Genomic DNA, 19,454 nt, shown 5'->3' on the forward strand with positions numbered 1-19,454 from the left:
TAAACCACCACAGTCTATCCTGTCAAATCTTTTCTCACACTGTCAAAAAACAGCTGCCTCTTCCTTTTTGTTACTACTTACTTTCTTCAATTAAAAAAGTAATCTAAAAATTTATGAACAACACATTTAAATCTCATTAACACTATTTAAAGTTAATTATGAGTCAGTATCACCACCTCAGATACAATCTAAGGGAATTTAGTTAATCAAATACTAAACATAACTTCATTATTAGGCAGTCTTTACCTGGGAGTTAACGGATTCAGATTGGAAAGTTAGATGAATTTAAAAAAAAAATTGTCTAGACTCAACAGAATTTTCTTATAGCTAAAAGAAAAGGATGAAATACCAAATACGCACTTCCTAAATACAGAATTCTTTCTTAAAAAAGCATCGCAACACAGGTGTTAAGAAAGAAGCTTTGAACTCACCTGAAAATACACAAATGTGTCAAAATATACAGGAATGTGTTCTACTACAAATCTCTCTATTGTATGTATTGGCAAATACAAGTAAATGGTTCTCTTTACCTCTAAAAATAAAAATACGGGATACCGTTTTAACAAAAAAACCTTTCAGTCTCGTTTATACCAAGGTATACGCCAACCTGAACTGCATAGAGATGAAATTGGATACCCGTTTTGTAGCACTCATGAGTAGGAGTGGAGTGGCTAAGATCGTGGACTCTGGAACTGAACGGTGTCTGTTTTCATGCCTGTTGTACCATTTAGTAGCTGTGTGACTCTGGCCAAGTTCCTCTATGGCCTCCATCTCCCTCATCTGTGAATAAGGATCATAATCGTGTCTACCCCATGTAACCAGAGAGTCCAACCTCATACGGTGTTGTACAAAAGAATGAATGAATGAACATTTATTTTATAAAACATTCAGAACAGTGTGTGGCACATAATAAGGACTGGAATTGGTGTTGGCTTCATAATTTAAATTAAAAGAAAGCAACTCTCCAGACTGACTAACATTATGGTATCTTTGTTCTTAACCAAGTTTAGAAAGCCAAATTTGGAATCGGCATAGGGAAGTCACATTTTATTAGAATGCTCAAGCCCTGAAAACTTTGCATAATTCCAAGCTTGCATAATTATTTTGAAACTCACATATATTCAACGTGCTTCCTGACAAAGGAGAGTGGGTATTTCTACTTATGAGCAAAAGTGGTGCCACCATGTGGCGTAAACACAGGTGCCAATGCATTTGTCTGGCTAGATTTGAAATTATGCAATGTTAGATGCATTTTTTATTTTTTACCATTTACTTTTTCCCCCAAATTGTATGTACAAAGTGAAACTTTATTATTTCCAATTCAAAAATTCCAAATTCCCATAATTCCATGACGCAGTAATGCCATGTTCTTTGAAAGAGCAGTAATATAATTTGCCTCTGATTTGAATTTAGCAAATAAAGAAATAATGCAGTTAGAACAGTGATTTTCAAACTGAACTCCTTGGAGTCTGAATTCCCAGGGGAAGGAACCAGAGCGGTTCCCCCTGAAGAGTTGTGCTCCTGCTGGTTTTATACGTTGGGGCTATTCATAAGATTTTATTTGAAAAAAGTGTCCAGTTGTTGAAAGAAATGTTTCTAAAAGCCAGCACAATCCTATATTTAGAAGGTTTTAGTGGGACTTAAAGACTTTTCGTTTTGTAATGAAGATTTCCTCAGAACTTAACAAACAACCCAGACCTGGAGAAGGGAAAAAAAAAGAAGAGTGCGTTGGTTGAAATTCTATTCCCATTCTGTAGGATTGAAGATGAGAGGATAGGAAGGAAAAGACATGGTTTGGATCAAAGAGGAAAAGAAGGGAAGCATCATGCCCAGCATTTCTGCTCTTGTTACCCTCCTACTTTCCTGCACCTTTCAATACACACTGTTGTCTTGAATATATTAAGGCACTGAAACTCTCAGAAAAGACTGAAATATTTTTTTCCTGGTTAAAGGTAATTTTCCTGGCAGATTACAAGAACCAATAAAAGCTCTTTTTCTCTATCAAGAAAGAACACAGTTACGCACTTCCACAAACAAGGGTTGCTGATTAAGACTAGGAACACATTTTTTTTTTAAAATGCATTTTCTGAATAAACAAACGTAATTGGGACATGGAGAGAGTTGTTAGAGAGGGGTATCTGCTGAGAGAGCTATTTGGTCAATCATTATTCATTAACCTGAAACTTATGTATTAAATTTATCTTACATGTCAGATGACGGACTAGAACATGGAGTTAGAAGGGAATCTGCTGCTTCAAATATTAGGTTTTCATAATAAGAAGGAAGTATTGTTAGCCCTTTGCAAATAGTAACAATTAAGTAATTATCTGTAACCTAGAAGAACATGTACGTTGTAGGAAAAAATGTGGTGAAGGAAACAGTGTCCTCCCTTCATTGTAACTCTTGTCAAGGTCAGTTTGCTTGTCCCAGGTGATGAGTGTTCTATGTGGCTAAATAAATAACTTTTTGGATTAATATTTATATTTTCTATTTTAAAACACTAAAATTTCTCATCTACTGAAGGTTTCATTTACAGGTACTGTTATGTCAGGTTGAATTTTTACCTCAAATTACAAAATAATATGTATTAGGTGCTTTGCTCCTATTACCTGGAAGTCACAGAAATTGGCTTGATCTTGTTTCCATACTGCAAGAAGCTCAATGAAGCTTTTGCTTGGTTCTCAAATAGTGAGGAGCCAGCAAACACTGCAATAGTTTAGAACTAAGTGGGTATTACAAATGAGTTGGCAATTCATGTTTGTGTTATGGTTTGTTATGACTGCTTAATTCAAAAGCATATTTGCAGAGAGGGAATTTGAATTAAGTAAATCAAAATAGTAAGGCTTTGATTAAAAAGTTAGCTTTCTTTAACTTAAATGTTGATATTTCAAGGCCTACTGAAATTTTAGTCATTTGTGGTTATTTTTGTTTCCTGTTCAGACCCTTGGGAAATAAGAGAATAGTAAATCAAAGCCCAGATTGCTGCTTGCATTTATTTTCTTTTCATTTATGCCATGTATTCGTGCACTTGAAGAAACTAAAGACATGTATAACTTGAACAGAATCACTTTGAGGGAGAATTGTATTTCTGGACTAATCAATTTAAATAATTCTTGTTATAAAAAATTATTCTTAAAAAATTATTCTTTTCATGTCCAATAATTTTCTCATTCTTTTTTATTTTATGATGATGCTATATCAGTAGAGACAGTGGAAAATCAGCTAAGAGTATTTGTATTACTAAGGGGATATTGGGCAGCTTTGTCATCAGACTGAGGATGTATTACTTGTTTTCCCCTTCCCCATGTTTGATGTTAGGTACACTCAAATTTACTAATTTATTTTTTCAAAGAAAATGTGCTTTCCAAGACAGAAAGGACACTATGCATTTCAATGAAAAGCCTTTAATAAAGGGTGTTCGGTATTTTTTTTTTAAATCAATTATTGGGGCGCCTGGGTGGCTCAGTTGGTTAAGCGACTGCCTTCGGCTCAGGTCATGATCCTGGAGTCCTGGGATCGAGTCCCGCATCGGGCTCCCTGCTCGGCAGGGAGTCTGCTTCTCCCTCTGACCCTCCTCCCTCTCATGCTTTCTGTCTCTCATTCTCTCTCTCTCAAATAAATAAATAAAATCTTAAAAAAAAAAAAATAAATAAATAAATTATTGGTTGGGTGCCTGGGTAGCTCAGTGGGTTAAGCGTCTGTGTTCTGCTCAGATCAAGTCCCGCATCGGGCTCCCTGCTCTGCGGGGAGCCTGCTTCTCCCTCTGCCTCTGCCCCTGCTTCCCTCTCTCTCTTTCTGTCTCTCAAGAACAAATAAATAAAATTTTTGAAAAATTTAAATCAATTATTGGCTATTTTAGATAAAACAAAGAATTTTGATTAAATAACTTCAGGAGGATTTATTCTTTTCTATTTACATTTAGTAATTTAATTCTTCATTTTTCAAATTCGAGACGAAAAATTTCTGAGTTTACCAAATGCTGGCCTAATTTTCTGATTAATAGAACGTTGGATGATCATTTACAAATTAAGCCTTATTGTTTAGATAGTTCTGCACTATGGCCTGTTCTTGGTGATCCCTGCTGAGACAAACAGCATGGGGTGGGTAAATTTTATTTTACTTGGGGCTCCCACCCCACTTCGATGGTTGTCACCTGTCAGTACTCTGGGATCTGGGAAATGTGAAATGACACATTAAATAGAAAAATATTTGAGGTCATTTTTTTTTCAAATACTTACTCACTATTGCTGGAAACGCATTCCGTTATCAATAATTTAAACAGCCAAATAATATTTATCTGAAATTCAAGCGGTCATAAAGACCTAGTAAGTAATTGCTTTAGGATTTTAATTGGGCATATGTATATGTGTGCATATGTGCACATGTATTTCTAACTTCATTCCCATATGATTCTTCTGACCATGGAGAGTCCTGGCGAGAAAACAGAAGAGGGCCTAGGTGGGATTCTGGAACACCAACATCATTGCCTTTCATGTGTCATGTTTTCTACATAAGTTAATAGGTTGATCTTCTGTAGCAAAATATGAGTTCTCTGAAGGCTTTCCTTACTTCGCTTGCTGACTAAAAACTTTTTTTGTTACTTCATAGGGCTTTACAAATACTTGCTGAATAAAGGAGTTAATGAAAAATGATGTTAACCTGATGATACATAAAAGCAATGACTACAATGTTGTTTTAGATACATACAGCCCTAGGTAGTCTCTGATGTTTTCTTTAGATAGTATAATACTTAAGAATTTGTGCTGCAGCATAGTTATTGAGACAAAGGACTCGATAAACAGATACAAACATCAGATAGCTTTATGCTCTGATATAACCAACAGGATATAAGGAGTAAAAATGTAAATAAAATTACAAAATTGTATAATATGTAGTTCCAAAACATTCTTAGAAGGAGGTGGAAGGTGACAGCAGGATTTCAGAAAAGGGAGTATTGAGGTGATTTAAATGGGTTTAAATCAAGTTCATGGAGTTGAGGGAAGAAAAAGACTTGAGTTTTTCAATTTATTTTCCAAAACCCATGGATGCTACCTGAAAAAACTCTCCTCACTGATCAAAATAACCAGTGACAAGTGTCAGTGAAGCTAGAATCTATCCCCCATTGCAAAGCAAACTCTTAAGATTGCTCATGCTGGGAGGGGCACCTGGGTGGCGCAGTCGTTAAGCGTCTGCCTTCGGCTCAGGTCCTGATCCCAGGGTCCTGGGATCGAGTCCCGCATCGGGCTCCCTGCTCCGCGGGGAGCCTGCTTCTCCCTCTCCCACTCCCCCTGCCTGTGTTCCCTCTCTCGCTGTGTCTCTCTGTCAGATAAATAAATAAAATCTTTTAAAAATAAATAAATAAAAAAATAAAAATAAAAAAGCTAAGTTATGGCGCTCCTGGGTGGCTCAGTCATTAAGCGTCTGCTTTCGGCTCAGGTCATGATCCCAGGGTCCTGGGATCGCGCCCCGCATCGGGCTCCCTGCTCAGCGGGAAGCCTGCTTCTTCCTCTCCCAGTCCCCCCTGCTTGTGATCCTTCTCTCGCTGTGTCTCTCTCTAATAAATAAATAAAATCTTTAAAAAAAAAAAAAGATTGCTCATGGTGGGATTGACAGATAGTGCTCATAGTTAGGACAAAATCTGTAATGTGCTACTTACGGATTGTCATCTACGCATTCCCCAAGACCTCTTCAATTTCTGTTCCAGAAGGCTCACAATGAAAGCTGCTTATGTTAGCTGATCAGATGATCAGAGCAACATTTATTTCTCCCCAAATCTAGCACTTGTAGTTTGTATGTCCACTTGCCATTGGTTGTGGACAACCCTTTCCTTGGTATAAAGAACTTAATTTCCATGTAAACTGGCTCTGGGCAGCATTGGTGATGCTCCACCCCGAGTTGTAGCTGCTGTAACTATGAATATTAACGGAGATAAACATGGTCCTGGTTTTTATTGCATTTTCTCAAGTTTTAATTTGTAGCTGAGTTGACACATACAAATGGTGGTGAGATTGTGTCTGTGCCAATTGCTTGTGAAAACCTGTAGTTTGCACTCTACTGCTTTGGGATTTCATTTCAGAGGAGTGGCATGAACGGTCTTCAGCCATAGTTGTGATAGTTGTAAATGGTCAAAATTGTGCATCCTCAGAATTTTTCCATCCGTGGGGTTTGCCAGTTGTTCACTTAAAACAGTCTTAAAAAGAATGGATTCTTGTTTGTAAGTCAGCTGACAAAGAGCAACCAAAGATTTCTGGTCTTGAACATACGAAAGTTCTCCCTACTTAACTGTGCTATAAATAACAGTATCTAAAATGAAGACTTAAACACTCCATGGTGACTAAGTTATCCTTCAAACTCTGAATTAACACTTTAAAAAATATTTTTAAAAATGTGTTGAAGAAATTAAGTTACAACTATAAACAGGGCATGTATGTTGCTTATATAGGTGTGATTATTATATACATCTATATGATTTGAGATTTTTATTTTGAAATGGGAGATTTTTGTTTCCATGTTGATTAAAAACTAAAAACTATTTCCCAAACAAAATTGCATGAGTTGATTAATGCTAAACAGAAGAAGACATAACTATCCAAGAAACAATTAAGAAAGACACTGGAGAAGGAATGAACAGGGCTTTGTAAAGTGATGATTAATAAGACTAGTTAATGTATATTTGGAAATGTTCTGACTGGGAATTGGTATTAGAATGACAATATAAATATCACATATATATGTGTTGGCATGTAGTTGAAATCTCAGACAAACATAGTGAGTCCAAATAAAGTAGTGAGGTCTCGAGCTAAAGTAATTGAGATCTGTTAAGAAAACATGATTTGTTTATAACTAGTGCTACTAATAACTACAATTTGTTTGCATCAACTTCTTTCTAACTTATGTATCCCTGGCACCTGTTCTAAGTAATTTATAAGGAATTTGCATGTTCCTAGACAAGAGATGTTATGAGTAGAGATGATTCCATTTCCTCGCTGTTAAAATTGGTTGTAAATTTTTTCTTGTAAGTTGATTATTTCTAATTACGATAATACAGCAGCTGTGGACAATGCCCTTTCTTTCACATTCTGTGATATGAAAGTGACTGTAACTTGTTGAAACTTAGCCCTGGTCTTGTGTTACTATTACTGCTCCTGGGGAGGCCTATTAGCCTGTCACAGATGCAGTAAGAAAAATCCATCACTTCTTTTGGAATACGAAGAGTCTTTGCCACCCACAATGCAATTAATGTTAAAAATAGAAAGAATGGTTATGATACGATTATGATTAGCCAGAGATGAGCTATTGTCCATGTAACAGAACTAATCCAGCAGGCCAAAGATGACCTACACAGAACCATCAGTTTGCTGATTGCCATTTCTCTCTGAGTTTGATGAAATATTCATGCCTTTGCTCTCCTCTCTGCAAGCACTATTGATTTCTTGTATAAACGCTGCTATATTTAGTCTAGACAAATGGAATGTGGATTGCTGCTGAATAAATTGGATGAAAGACTGGGATCTTGCTTGCCACTTTCTCTCAGTCTTGGGCAATTATTTATAATCAAGAGCAGTTTTTGTAAGTTGAGGGTGATTTTTCACAATTTAGTGATTAGTCTCTGAACAAAGGCAAGCAGTTAGACACAATCATTTCTGTTGGGATAGCAGGTTAAGAAGTCAAATTACCCTTTGAGGTTTACAATAGCTGTTTTGGAGAGTTCTGGGACTTTTCCCCCCCCTTATCTTGTTTTGTGGGGAGGGGTTTTTTAGGGATTTGATGTTCATGGTTTATGGATGATAAGAATACCAACAAGAAGAGACCCCAGGGTCTCCTGAAAATTCTACATTGTGTCTTTATAGGGTTAAATTCTGACCTTTGTTTTTTGGGATTTCCATGTAAACACTGGGGGCTGTAGTTTGGCCTTTTTAATGCAAAAATGAAATACATCATTAACAGTCATTGCTTTTGGTTGGAATTATGCCAACTCTATAAATTAATGCTCAAAATCTCATGTTACTCCAGAGTCTTGATTGAAAGTTCTGCATCAGACATTGCAACTAAGAAATCTTACAGGCCATCATCCTCATTTAATCCCAAACTTGTCACAATTACTATCTCTCCTTTCATAAATATCAGTGTTTTGGAAGACACCATCCACCAAACTATGTTTTTTTAATAAATTGTTTTACCATTTTCATTAAAGTGACTTGGGTAGTACTATCAATGCAAGCTTCTGATCAATACATTGAAAAGTGACCAGCGTTAGCAACCCAGGATTGATACCAGCCCCCCTCCCACCCCACCCACAGGTGCATACCATGTGCCTTGTACGCACACACAATTCAAGTGATAAGTTAGGACATTAATGTTTTATTTAGTATTTGCAGCCTTAACTTCTACAGACAAGATTTCTGTTAGCCTTTCTCGACTCACTGAAAATAGCTCTTAGATCCACATGGAAAATTAACTTTGTAGCTCCCAACCTGGAATTTACAAATCTAAATTACTTAGAGTAGGTAGTCAGAACATTAAATGCAATTTGGAAAAATACAGAAAAGTAAGATGGGGAAAATTATTTCTATTTCCACCCTAAATACAACTGTCTTCTGTTCTGTATCTCACCAGTCTTTACTACAAGAATTCAGAGACTAATACAATCAAAAACGCACTAGATTATATGCTCTAAGAGGGCTGAAATTTTTGTTTCTTTTGCTTCCCTACCGAACCCAACATCTAGAATCAAACCTTGGAATTTAAGATTCTCAGTAAATGTATATTGACTTAAGTTATATTTATTTAAAGAGTTATCAGAGGGTATATGTCACTTTTATTACTGTTTTTTCACTTAATGTTATAATAGCATTCTTCATGTTCCCATAAACATTACTTTTAATGATTGTGTGTTTTTCCACCATATGGATGTGACATATTTTACTTAGACAATTCCTTGTAGTTGGTGGATTTCATTTAAAATGATAATACTTCAGCAAACAGTATGAGATTGAACTGTATTTTCCTGTTACTATTGTCTCCTTAAGATATATTCTTACAGTTGGCAAACCTGAATCAAATGGTAGAATATTTAATGATTTTTCTTACATATCACCAAATTGTTTTTCAGAAGTCTTAACCATTTGGTAGTACCACTTGCAATATATAATTATCTACTTGGTCATATGCTTACACCACACAATGGGGCATTATACACACATATGCATATACATGAATCATATAGATGATACTTAATGTTTGGAAAATGATGCCTTACTTTGACTTAAAATTTGCATTTCTTTACTAGTAAAGGTAAATTTTTAAAAATAGTTTATTTAGGGAAGCCCGGGTGGTTCAGTTGTTAAGTGTCTGCCTTCGGCTCAGGTCAGGGTCCTGAGATTGAGCCCCACATCGGGCTCCTTGCAAAGCAAGGAGCCTGCTTCTCCCTCTTTCTGCCGCTTCCCCTGCTTGTGTGCGCTCCCTCTTCACTCTCCGGCAAATAAATAAATAATAAAATCTTCAAAAAAAACTAAAAAAATTGTTTATTTATATTCCTTTATTTTCTTTTTTCTTTTTCCATTTTTTTTAGAAGTTTTAGTGTTTTTATTTTCTAGTATTAAGTGGAAATCTCACACAATTTTATTTGCATACTTGCTCTTAATATTTTTGTTTTGTTAGCCACACAGTGTTGATTTATTTTCATACACAGGAAAATTCCATTTTTATATAATTAAAAAACCCGGGGCATTTATTGAGAAATGTTCCGTATAAGTCCTTGGAGTGGATTATCCCGTTTAATTCTTTTAACAACTCCATGTTGTTACTGCCTATCTACCTTGTCTATGAACTTTTGTTCTTATACTGTCCTACAAATTATCTGACAGAAGTAGTGCTAAGAATTTTATATACGTTACCTAATTTTTTAAAATTTAAATATCCTATAATTATTCTTGTCAAATTAATTATTCTCATCCAGTCTTTGTTCCTCTAGTGGTTTGATTTGTTTTAAGCTTCCTCACTATTTATGAGCCTTTCTCGTTTTAGGAATAAGATAACTGAAATACAGATTATCATCATTGAAAAAAACAGCACATAGAGACTGGCGACTTTCACTCCTTCTTGTTTAGACCTGGCACCATTGTTGTGGTTGATTAACTAATCTACTTAGCATTTTCAACATTTTAGTATGCAGATTTGTACTTTTTCTTTGCCAGGTCCAACAGCCCTGCAGATACATTGTTGAAAGCTTTAAATCTTAAGGAATTCCTTAATTCTTGAGGAATATATCTTAGAATATACCTTCTGACTCTGATTACAAACTAACATGCTTGCAAGTGTGGAAATTGAGTTGTGAAAGAAGTTTCTCTATATAACCTGGCATCTTTTCTTCAATAAAGTAGCATTTTTTGTCCTGAGTTGACCTGACTCGTGGTCCAGTAGAGTAAGTTTTATGAATGACTTTGATACCAGAAAATAATTGGATTCATCTCTCTGTGATTTTTTGGTTTTTATTTTTTTTGGCGGGGGGCAGGAGGAGGCAGGATTCATCTCTTTGAAAAGAAAAATTTAGAAGACTCATGAAAGGGGGTTGCTGGGTGAAAATTAGCATAGAGCCCATTTTACCAAAACTGATACCCTAAAGACCTTTTATCATCGTTGTAAAAAAGGACTATACTTGTTGACATAAAATTTGTTGTATAGGGTAGAATCTAGTCTTTTAATTTTTGTTTGTTTCCAAATCAATGTACTAAGTTCCTATCCTCTGTCATGCCCCCCTCCCCACCCCCTTTTTTTTTTCCTCCTGTTTCTCTAGTGGATGTGAAGTCAGAAGTTCCTGTGGGCCTAGAGCCCATCTCACCTTTAGACCTAAGGACAGACCTCAGGATGATGATGCCCGTGGTGGATCCTGTTGTCCGCGAGAAGCAACTACAGCAAGAATTACTCCTCATCCAGCAACAGCAGCAAATCCAGAAGCAGCTCCTGATTGCCGAGTTTCAGAAACAGCATGAAAACTTGACACGACAGCACCAGGCTCAGCTCCAGGAGCACATCAAGGTAGCAAATATTTCCTTGCCTCTGACCTTTTCACTCAGGAAGCCTGCAACAGGACATGGGCATAAGAAGGAACATTGTGGGCGGGGGGCTGTGTGGTTCACTGTGATTAAGACCTGGAAATATGACCTGGAGGAAATTGTGATTTTACTGGTGAAAACCTTGGGTAAGTAGTAAGAATGCTGACTAAAACTCAGCTTTGCTCTTGGAGGGGCCTCTACCACTCTCATCCATTAGTTTTACAGCATCAACAGTAGGGAATAGTAACTTTCCAACTTCTGTTGAGTTTGTCTTCTACATGATTTTGTTCATTGGCCCCATCTATTCTCTACACCAAGAAGAACCATGAGCCTGGGAAGATTCATTTGATACTTTTAAAGAATTTGCATAAACTATTTATCAGAAACAATAAATAAAGAGCCTTTTTGCTTTGTTTTTGGTTTATAAGGGGATTTTAAAAAGTTTTTATTTAAATTCCAGTTATTTAACAGACAGCGTAATACAAGTTTCAGGTAGTACAATACAGGGATTCAGCGCTTCCATACATCACCCCGTGCTCATCACAGCAATCGCTGTCCTTCATCCCCATCACCTATTTCCCCCATCCCCCCACCCACCTCCCTGTAAGTAGATATTCTGAATATATTCTAATTTTCCCCATGAAGAAGGCCTCATAATGTATACATTTAAAATAATAACATAAAAAGCTCAAGAGAATTCTATATGAAGAAACTGATGTAAATGTTTTTAATATTTTTATGTAAGTTTAATAGACTGCAGATAAGAATTTATTGAAAGAATTTTGGGAGTAGTTGACAGTTTGAGACCCAAGTTGGGTAAATTTTTCTAGGAGAAATATATTCATGTCCCAGAATTTTTTATGATAGACTATTTTGTTATCAAGTCATTTTAGGTGTATCTGTGTATCTATTTCTTTTTGTATCTTTAAGATAAATATCACTTAAGCTTTTTTTGTGAAATTGTCTTTCAAATTCTTGACAAAGACATTTAAAGCAAAGCTATTTGGGTCTGATTAAGTAGATGTTTAGTTTGAATTTATTATGACAGTAATATAAATCAGCAAATACTTATAATAAAATTCCATTTTTATGTCTATGTCCCTCAAAATGATGTAAATACATGTTAATTTACTAATGCAATAAATTACAGGTTCTAGATACTTGATTTATGACTCACTTGCATATCAAATACAAGCACATTTATGTCAGATTAATATAGATAACTAATCTATGTTAATATTATAAAATTCTACCACACTAATATTAGTGTCTGAGAAGGTAAAAATGCTGTATTTTCTTCCCTATGTCCTCCTTTTTTAAGATACACTTCCTTAACCTGAAAGGCCTCTTCTATCTTCTTTTCCAAAAAAGGCTTGACATCTGATGTAAAACATCATAGTTTTCTTCTTTAGGGAACTTTCCTAAAAGAACTCTTGCAATTTATTAGTCTTATAAGATACCTTAAAAACTAAGAGTGGGGATTTTGTTTTGGGTCTCATATAGAACCAGTAGCTCATGGCTGTATTTTGTAGAATAGGAAACCTTAATTTAGTTTATAGACTTATTTTTAAAGCATTATTATTGGACCCTTGAAAAAATACCAGATTTCCTTCTCCATTCATTCTTGGCATGTGAGAATGACAGTGATGAATGAATAAAATTCATATTCTTCACCACACATTTAAAAGTAACTATAATAGTTCATTTTGCTGTGGTAACTGATTCATGTTGCATGGAATACAGGGCAATAGGAATACATTACTGCTTTAAATACTTCTCTTCATTTATGTTTGATACCTTTTGTAGTTGTAAAGATCAATATAAAAATTTTTGATGTAATGTATTGTTTCATTTTATTCACGAGTTAATAGTAGCAAGTAGGTAATTAACTGTTACTTTAGCTCAAACAAAGTAATACAGTAGGTTTACTGACATCTGGACAATAGAGGAAAAGAGGAGGCTCTTGACAGAAAAAAGATTCTGAGATAGCTCAAAGGAAAATTTAGTTTTTGAAATGATTCTCCAAAGTAATAAGCCGTTTTTCTCAGAAACTAAAGACCTCCTTTACATTTCTTTTTAAGTTTAGGAAGCTTTTTACTTTTTAAATTTTTTGTTTCATTTTACTCAACATTTTTTATGGGAAAGGCTGAGTTGATGCTTTCAACATTCATTTGGATTTTATGTTTATGAGGAACACACAGTACATGAAACTTTACTTATATTAACATTATGAATCTTTGGCTTCTGTAATCAACATCTGTTGAGTTAGATGTTGTTATCCCATTTTTCTACCTAGTAAGCTGAGGCAGAGAGACATACTGAAACTTACCCAAGACCACACACCAGTAAATGGTTGTTCCAAGTTTTGTAGTCTTGCCTTGTCTGCCATCAAAATTACCACATCATCGCTCCCTGTGTCATGTATCAGAACATCTGAAACTGGGCAGTTGGTGTTTTGTTTCTTTCTCTTTTTATTCAGTGTCATTCCTGCAGTCTTCAATAATGAATAGTAGCTATGGAAATTGAATTGTGTGCTTTTGTAGATTCCTAAGATAGATTAAAACTGGGGCTTTGGTTGAAATCAATTTCACCAATCCCAGTAACTGTATAGAATTAATATTTAAGACAGAGTTTAAGTGAAGTTATAAAGTTTTCTTTTACAATGGAGTATCTAAAGTATTCCAATAAGGGATTGATATATCAAGGCCAAAATGCCAAAGATTTTAATATGAAGAATAACCAGAAATGCTTCTAACCATATCCTTCTGGGAGAGGTGAGGCTGTCATGTTTGGCATGTGAAGTTGGCTTCCTTTCCCTCCAGAGTAACACTGATACCAGTCCACAAAGCTTTTTGTTTTCGTTCTCTGACTTTTCAGCATAAATTTCAGAGTTTTAGGTATCTATCTAATATAAACAGCAAATTACACCAACTTCATTAGGACTGAGATCTGAAAATAGTAATAATAATTGAAATCAGTATGGTTCAAACTTACAAACTAAATTTCATGTGCATTCTGAACATGATGTTTGACGGAGATTATTTCTCTTACATATGAGGAGCCAGGGCTTTGAATAGTTTAGTAAGATGCCTAGATTTCATATCTAGTAATAGCAGAGCCTAAGTAGGACTCAAAATCTTTAGTTACTCCACAGGGAGCACATTTACTATTATTCATAGGTACCTGTTTCTCCATCCGAGAGAAAACGGACATGTCAACACGGTTATTAAGAATCCTTCATGTTCATGTTACTTATTGTTTGGAAGTGAAGTCAAGGGATTCAGACAGCCTGACAGTAGTTTAATGGAAATGATTTTGTTTTGACCCATCTCTAATCTGAAGGTTTTTGCCTGCTGGATGAATGAAGTAGGCTTCTGCTCTAATGAGAGAAAAGCCTACTATGGATGTATAGATACGTTAATCTGAGAACATTTTCTGAAGGTTTTGAAGGTTTTTAAAAAGATTTTATTTATTTATTTGAGAGAGAGAGAAACGAGCAGGGGGAGGGCAGAGGGAGAAGCAGACTCTCCGCTGAGCAGAGAAGAGAGCCTGACTTGGTGCTCTATCCTAGGACCCCGGGGTCATGACCTGAGCTGAAGGCAGACGCTTAACGACTGAGCCACCCAGGTGCCCCAGGTTTTGAAATGTTTAACATTCATTCTGTTTCAGGTAGACTTCCCCCAAATTAACTCATTTCTCACCATTCCTTCGGTTTGATTACTTTCATACCATTTCTCAGGATAATAAATGAAGGTTTCAGTTGTTTATTTATCACCAGAGGGACTCGATAGAACACACTTCTGGGCCATTCTTGCCGTTGCCTGTTTCTTATATTTCACATGTACAAAGAGACGCTACTCAGGGAACTGAAGATTAGAGCAAATTTGGTACTGACTTTTGGTGGGGCGGCACGGGTGATGAAGCTACCTAAAAACGTGCTGATTGATGAGCTGAAGACCGTCTATGGAGTTAGTTGTTTGTGTTGAGATTCCAATAATTTACCCAAAAAGTGAGTAAAAATGTAAACGAAACAGAAACAAGTTCCAGAAGCTCCTAAGAGTTTGATTTGGGTCAGTGATGACAGTGAAGCCTAAAGAAATTGCACACTCTCATGTCTTTCTCTTCTCGCAAGTTGCAACAGGAACTCCTAGCCATCAAACAGCAGCAAGAACTCCTAGAGAAGGAGCAGAAACTGGAGCAGCAGAGGCAAGAACAGGAAGTAGAGAGGCACCGCAGAGACCAGCCGCTTCCTCCCCTCAGAGGCAAAGATAGAGGACGAGAAAGTAAGAGGCACCAGGGGTAAAAGATCGATCTCTTCCCTCATGTTCAGCTGGTCGTCATTCAGGAAGAAGCCTGATAAGGAGCGGGATCAAACTTGTCAAAACTGTCTGCGTTTAGTTAAAAGAGTAAATTATGGACCCCAATGTAAAGCTTTGACATTCACATCTCCTCTCTCTGCATTCGGTCTGCAGTGTCTCAGGAAGTAAACAGCATTTTTGGGCAAGGATACCGATTTCTCTTGTTTTGAACCTTAAAAACGTTCTACTAAAGCAACCTAGCCATGCCCTATTGTGTTGTTTTTTTTTTAATGATTTTATTTATTTATTTGACAGAGAGAGAGACAGCGAGAGAGGGAACACAAACAGGGGGAGTGGGAGAGGGAGAAGCAGGCTTCCTGCTGAGCAGGGAGCCCGATGTGGGGCTCGATCCCAGGACCCTGAGATCATGACCTGAGCTGAAGGCAGACGCTCAACGACTGAGCCACCCAGGTGCCCCGCCCTGTTGTTTTATTAATAAACTTGCTTCCACATTTCCCCACTATACCTTTCTCCTGCTCAAGTAATAATTGCTCTGTAAGTCAAGCCTCCATCTAGTTTTTGAGTACCCAGACTTTGGGAAGGTTGAAGGCAGAACATTTGTTAAAAAAAACTATCCACAAGAGGGAGACAGATCCAAATAATTCCCTGTCTGAGGTCAGTTCAAAATCAGGATGTAGCATGGTTTAAAATCAGATGACTTGAACTGGAACTGTCAGTGATATTTATTTGTTTAATGCTCAAAAGAGTTTTTTAAAACGTGAGTTTTTCAAACTAGCAATTCAGGAAAGATCATTGTATTGTGTTCAATCACTTATGTGGTCCCCGTCCCCTAAGACTCTTGATTTTTAAAAGGCATTGTTTTACTCCTCATTTTTTTTAACCTTAGGAAAAAATTAGTGCTAATTCTGGGACTCCCTATTCTGCAGAGGCAATTAAAGAAATCATCAAAGGTCCTTTGAAAATTAGCGGTTTGAGCAGTAGTTACAAAACATTACTATGCCGTTTTCAAAATCCTGTTTAGACTCTGATTTCTTTTAATAGGAAAGCCTCATATGCAGTGACCAGTGATGATACTTCTTAATTTTTGCTAAATACTCCAGAGGCACAAAAGGACAAAGCCCCAAATCAACATCTGTTTCTGTATGTGTGTGTTTCAGGGGCAGTGGCAAGTACAGAAGTAAAGCAGAAGCTTCAAGAATTCCTATTGAGTAAATCAGCAACAAAAGACACTCCAACAAATGGAAAAAATCATTCCGTGAGCCGCCATCCCAAGCTCTGGTACACGTATGTTCAGTGTTTGGCCTTTTTCATTCCTAGGGGTCAAGAACACAGGTTCTGTACTCGGTCAGCCTGGGCACAGGACTGGGGTCTGCCAGTTCTCAGCTATGTGGCCGTGGACAAGCTCCTTGAATTCTCGTCCTTCTCTGTGAAAAGACCATAATGATAGTACCTGCCCTCCAGGGTTGCTGGAAAGGTCCTAGGAAATAATGTGGTCAAGTATGCAACAGAGAGCAGCACTTAATAAATGTTAGCAAGTATCCTCTCGAGGGCAAGGAAGTAGATATGTTTTTTGGTGAATGAATAACAGAAATGTGGGGTGGGGCAGAGAAATTAGTTCCTATTTTGCATTTTTCTATTCTCAGATGGTGCATCTGATATCTTTACAATAATTTCTGAAGATTTGGCAGGTTGAGACTTTATTTTACTTGGCTCGATAGAAGGTGGAGATCTGAGCTATTTTTAAAAGACCAGAAGCTTTTCGACTTAAAGAAAAAAAAAAAGCAGGAAGACAAGGGAGGGAAGAGAAAGAGAACGGAGGCAAGGAAGTAAAGCTGAGTCTTCCGTGACAAGTTTACCCCTGACCATCTGACTTCAATTCTTGCTGCACTGTGAGCCGAGCACACTGACTTCTCACACACAAGCTGACAACATCAGACACTCTGCTTTTACAGATGTCCGGAACCATGTTTCCCCAGGTCCAGTGAAGAGAACTATGAGATACACAATTCTCGTCTCAGAAAAATAGGAAGGAATGTGGTGTTTTTAAAAATCAGGACAAACACTGATAGGCAAATGTTTGGATAATAGGCTTAATAGAGAATAGTTTCATTTCTCTCATTTTATATGTTTACTGAATGGCCATCAGATTTTACACTTACAGTTTTTTTTTAATTCCTCGTATCATCAAGGATAAGGGAATACATACTTGATTACTCTATATTGAAACTGTAAGCATCCCAAGACTTCTATTTAAAGAATTATTATACTTCTAATTCTGTTTTAAAAGTATCTGCCCTTCTCAGCATCCAAAAAAAGAATAACTGAGGCAGATTCCAGAGTGCCATATAAATACTTTTTAATGGTTTACGTAATTTCTATCAGGCATGTCAGTTGACTTGAGAAGCCAGTCCCTGAAGAAAATTTTCAAATGCTCAGTTAACATCACAGGGTGTTTAGAAATAAATACCGCTTTATTACCTAAAATTGCATACATAATTTATAACTAATTTATATTCCTTCTAAGTTAAAGCTCATTTTAAGAAGACACAATACCTTTTTTAATTGGGAAACAAATACATGCAAACAGCATGTCAGCTGAAAGTTCTTTAGCTGTCCCCTTGGGTATATTAAACATTTACTTAGCAATCCTTTTTTGTACTGAACTGAACTTCAGTAGGGTCCGACGCCAGACACCATAAATCATTAATTTATGGAATCCGAATTTAATACTCTCTTGCCAGTTAGGCCTAGATGAAGTGCCCTTAAACCAGTTAATTTTTGAGAATGTGTGATTCAGATAAATGATAATGGTAGAATTATCATCCTGGTGGTGATACCATGCCCTGTTCATTGTTTTCTTCACGTATCGTAATTGTGGATGTTCATGTCCACTGGATAATCTATGGTCAGCCCTGAAAATGTTTCCCTGGTAGTACAGCTCCATCTCTTTCACTATATTTATTCAGGGAAGACAAAACATTTTTAAAAATCAGTTCCATATTGAAGAATTATGTGATTGCCAGCCTTTACCTTGGAAGTGCTATACAAGTCAGGAGATCTGAGGCTGTTGACACAGTGGTGTCACTATGGTAGAAAAGCCACCCTCATGTACTTTTATGTATAACCTAGCTATTTTTGAAAATGAAGTCCCTTCTATATGTTTACTTTTACTCTAGCTATTCTACCCTGTTGACTAAAAAGGGTTCGCATGATGACTTTTTCACTAGTATGGCGCATAAGAAAACATCCACAGTAATCTCAGATGATCAAAACTCAGGCTCTTGGTTAATTCTCTTTTAGTGAGGCAAACTTCTATGTGAGTGACCAGACACACAGTGGTCATTCTTGGGGATCCTGCAGCATTCTATAGCATATTGCTAAAGCGAACTTGGTTCCGTGAGGCTGTGGTTTGTGCACACGGGCAAGAAAGAACATAAACACAGCTGAGGCACGTGTACAGCATGTGCAACTGATTACTGCTGACCAACACGCAGTAAAAACTCCAGAGCAAATGGTGAAGCCTCTTTTTCTTCGGTAGGGCTGCCCACCACACGTCACTGGATCAAAGCTCTCCACCCCTGAGTGGAACATCTCCATCCTACAAATACACATTACCAGGAGCACAGGATGCGAAGGATGATTTCCCCCTTCGAAAAACTGGTAAGTTGGTTTAGCAAGACTGCACTTGCTCTTCCATAATGTACCTGTAGTTTCACTTTGCCATCCTCTAGAGGAAAGCTAAAGGATTTGCACCATAGCTCTTAGGTCCTCTCCACCCCTGCCCTTAACATAAACACGCATGTGCACGCACACACATACGGCCCCCAGTTTCAACATCAGTTGATCCAGGATATAATCGAAGGACCTGTTTGAGTTTAAAAGTTCATTGTATTTGGATTTGAAACAAATTATTATCTTATTGGCAAGAAAGAGTAGAATTAAAAGGAAAATAGAAATACAGTTTCTCCGAAAATTTAAATCTTCTCCACTAATGAGGTCCTCTGTAATTTCCTCCATTTGTCTAAATTTTTCTTCCGCCTCAGCCATTTACTGCAAAAAATGGGAATAATAAACTTTCTTT

The 19,454-nt window shown here is 36.8% G+C and overlaps 1 protein-coding gene across 11 annotated transcripts in view; it reads left to right on the forward strand.

Annotated features, from left to right (window-relative positions):
* The window catches only part of HDAC9 (histone deacetylase 9), a 372,722-nt gene that overhangs the window by 272,995 nt on the left and 80,273 nt on the right, over positions 1 to 19,454 (forward strand). For 2 of the 11 annotated variants that reach the window (XM_021689747.2, XM_021689746.2), the window contains exons 3-6: positions 10,796 to 11,037; positions 15,187 to 15,337; positions 16,531 to 16,657; positions 18,912 to 19,033. In XM_021689747.2, the coding sequence (XP_021545422.1) occupies positions 10,796 to 11,037; positions 15,187 to 15,337; positions 16,531 to 16,657; positions 18,912 to 19,033 (642 nt within the window). Of the gene's footprint in view, positions 1 to 10,791; positions 11,038 to 15,186; positions 15,351 to 16,528; positions 16,658 to 18,911; positions 19,034 to 19,454 lie in introns of those variants that run through there. The other 9 variants (XM_021689750.2, XM_021689754.2, XM_021689752.2 and 6 more) reach the window with 7 other exon arrangements.

This window comes from Neomonachus schauinslandi, chromosome 12 (genome assembly GCF_002201575.2).
Source record: "Neomonachus schauinslandi chromosome 12, ASM220157v2, whole genome shotgun sequence".
Lineage (NCBI taxonomy): Eukaryota > Metazoa > Chordata > Mammalia > Carnivora > Phocidae > Neomonachus > Neomonachus schauinslandi.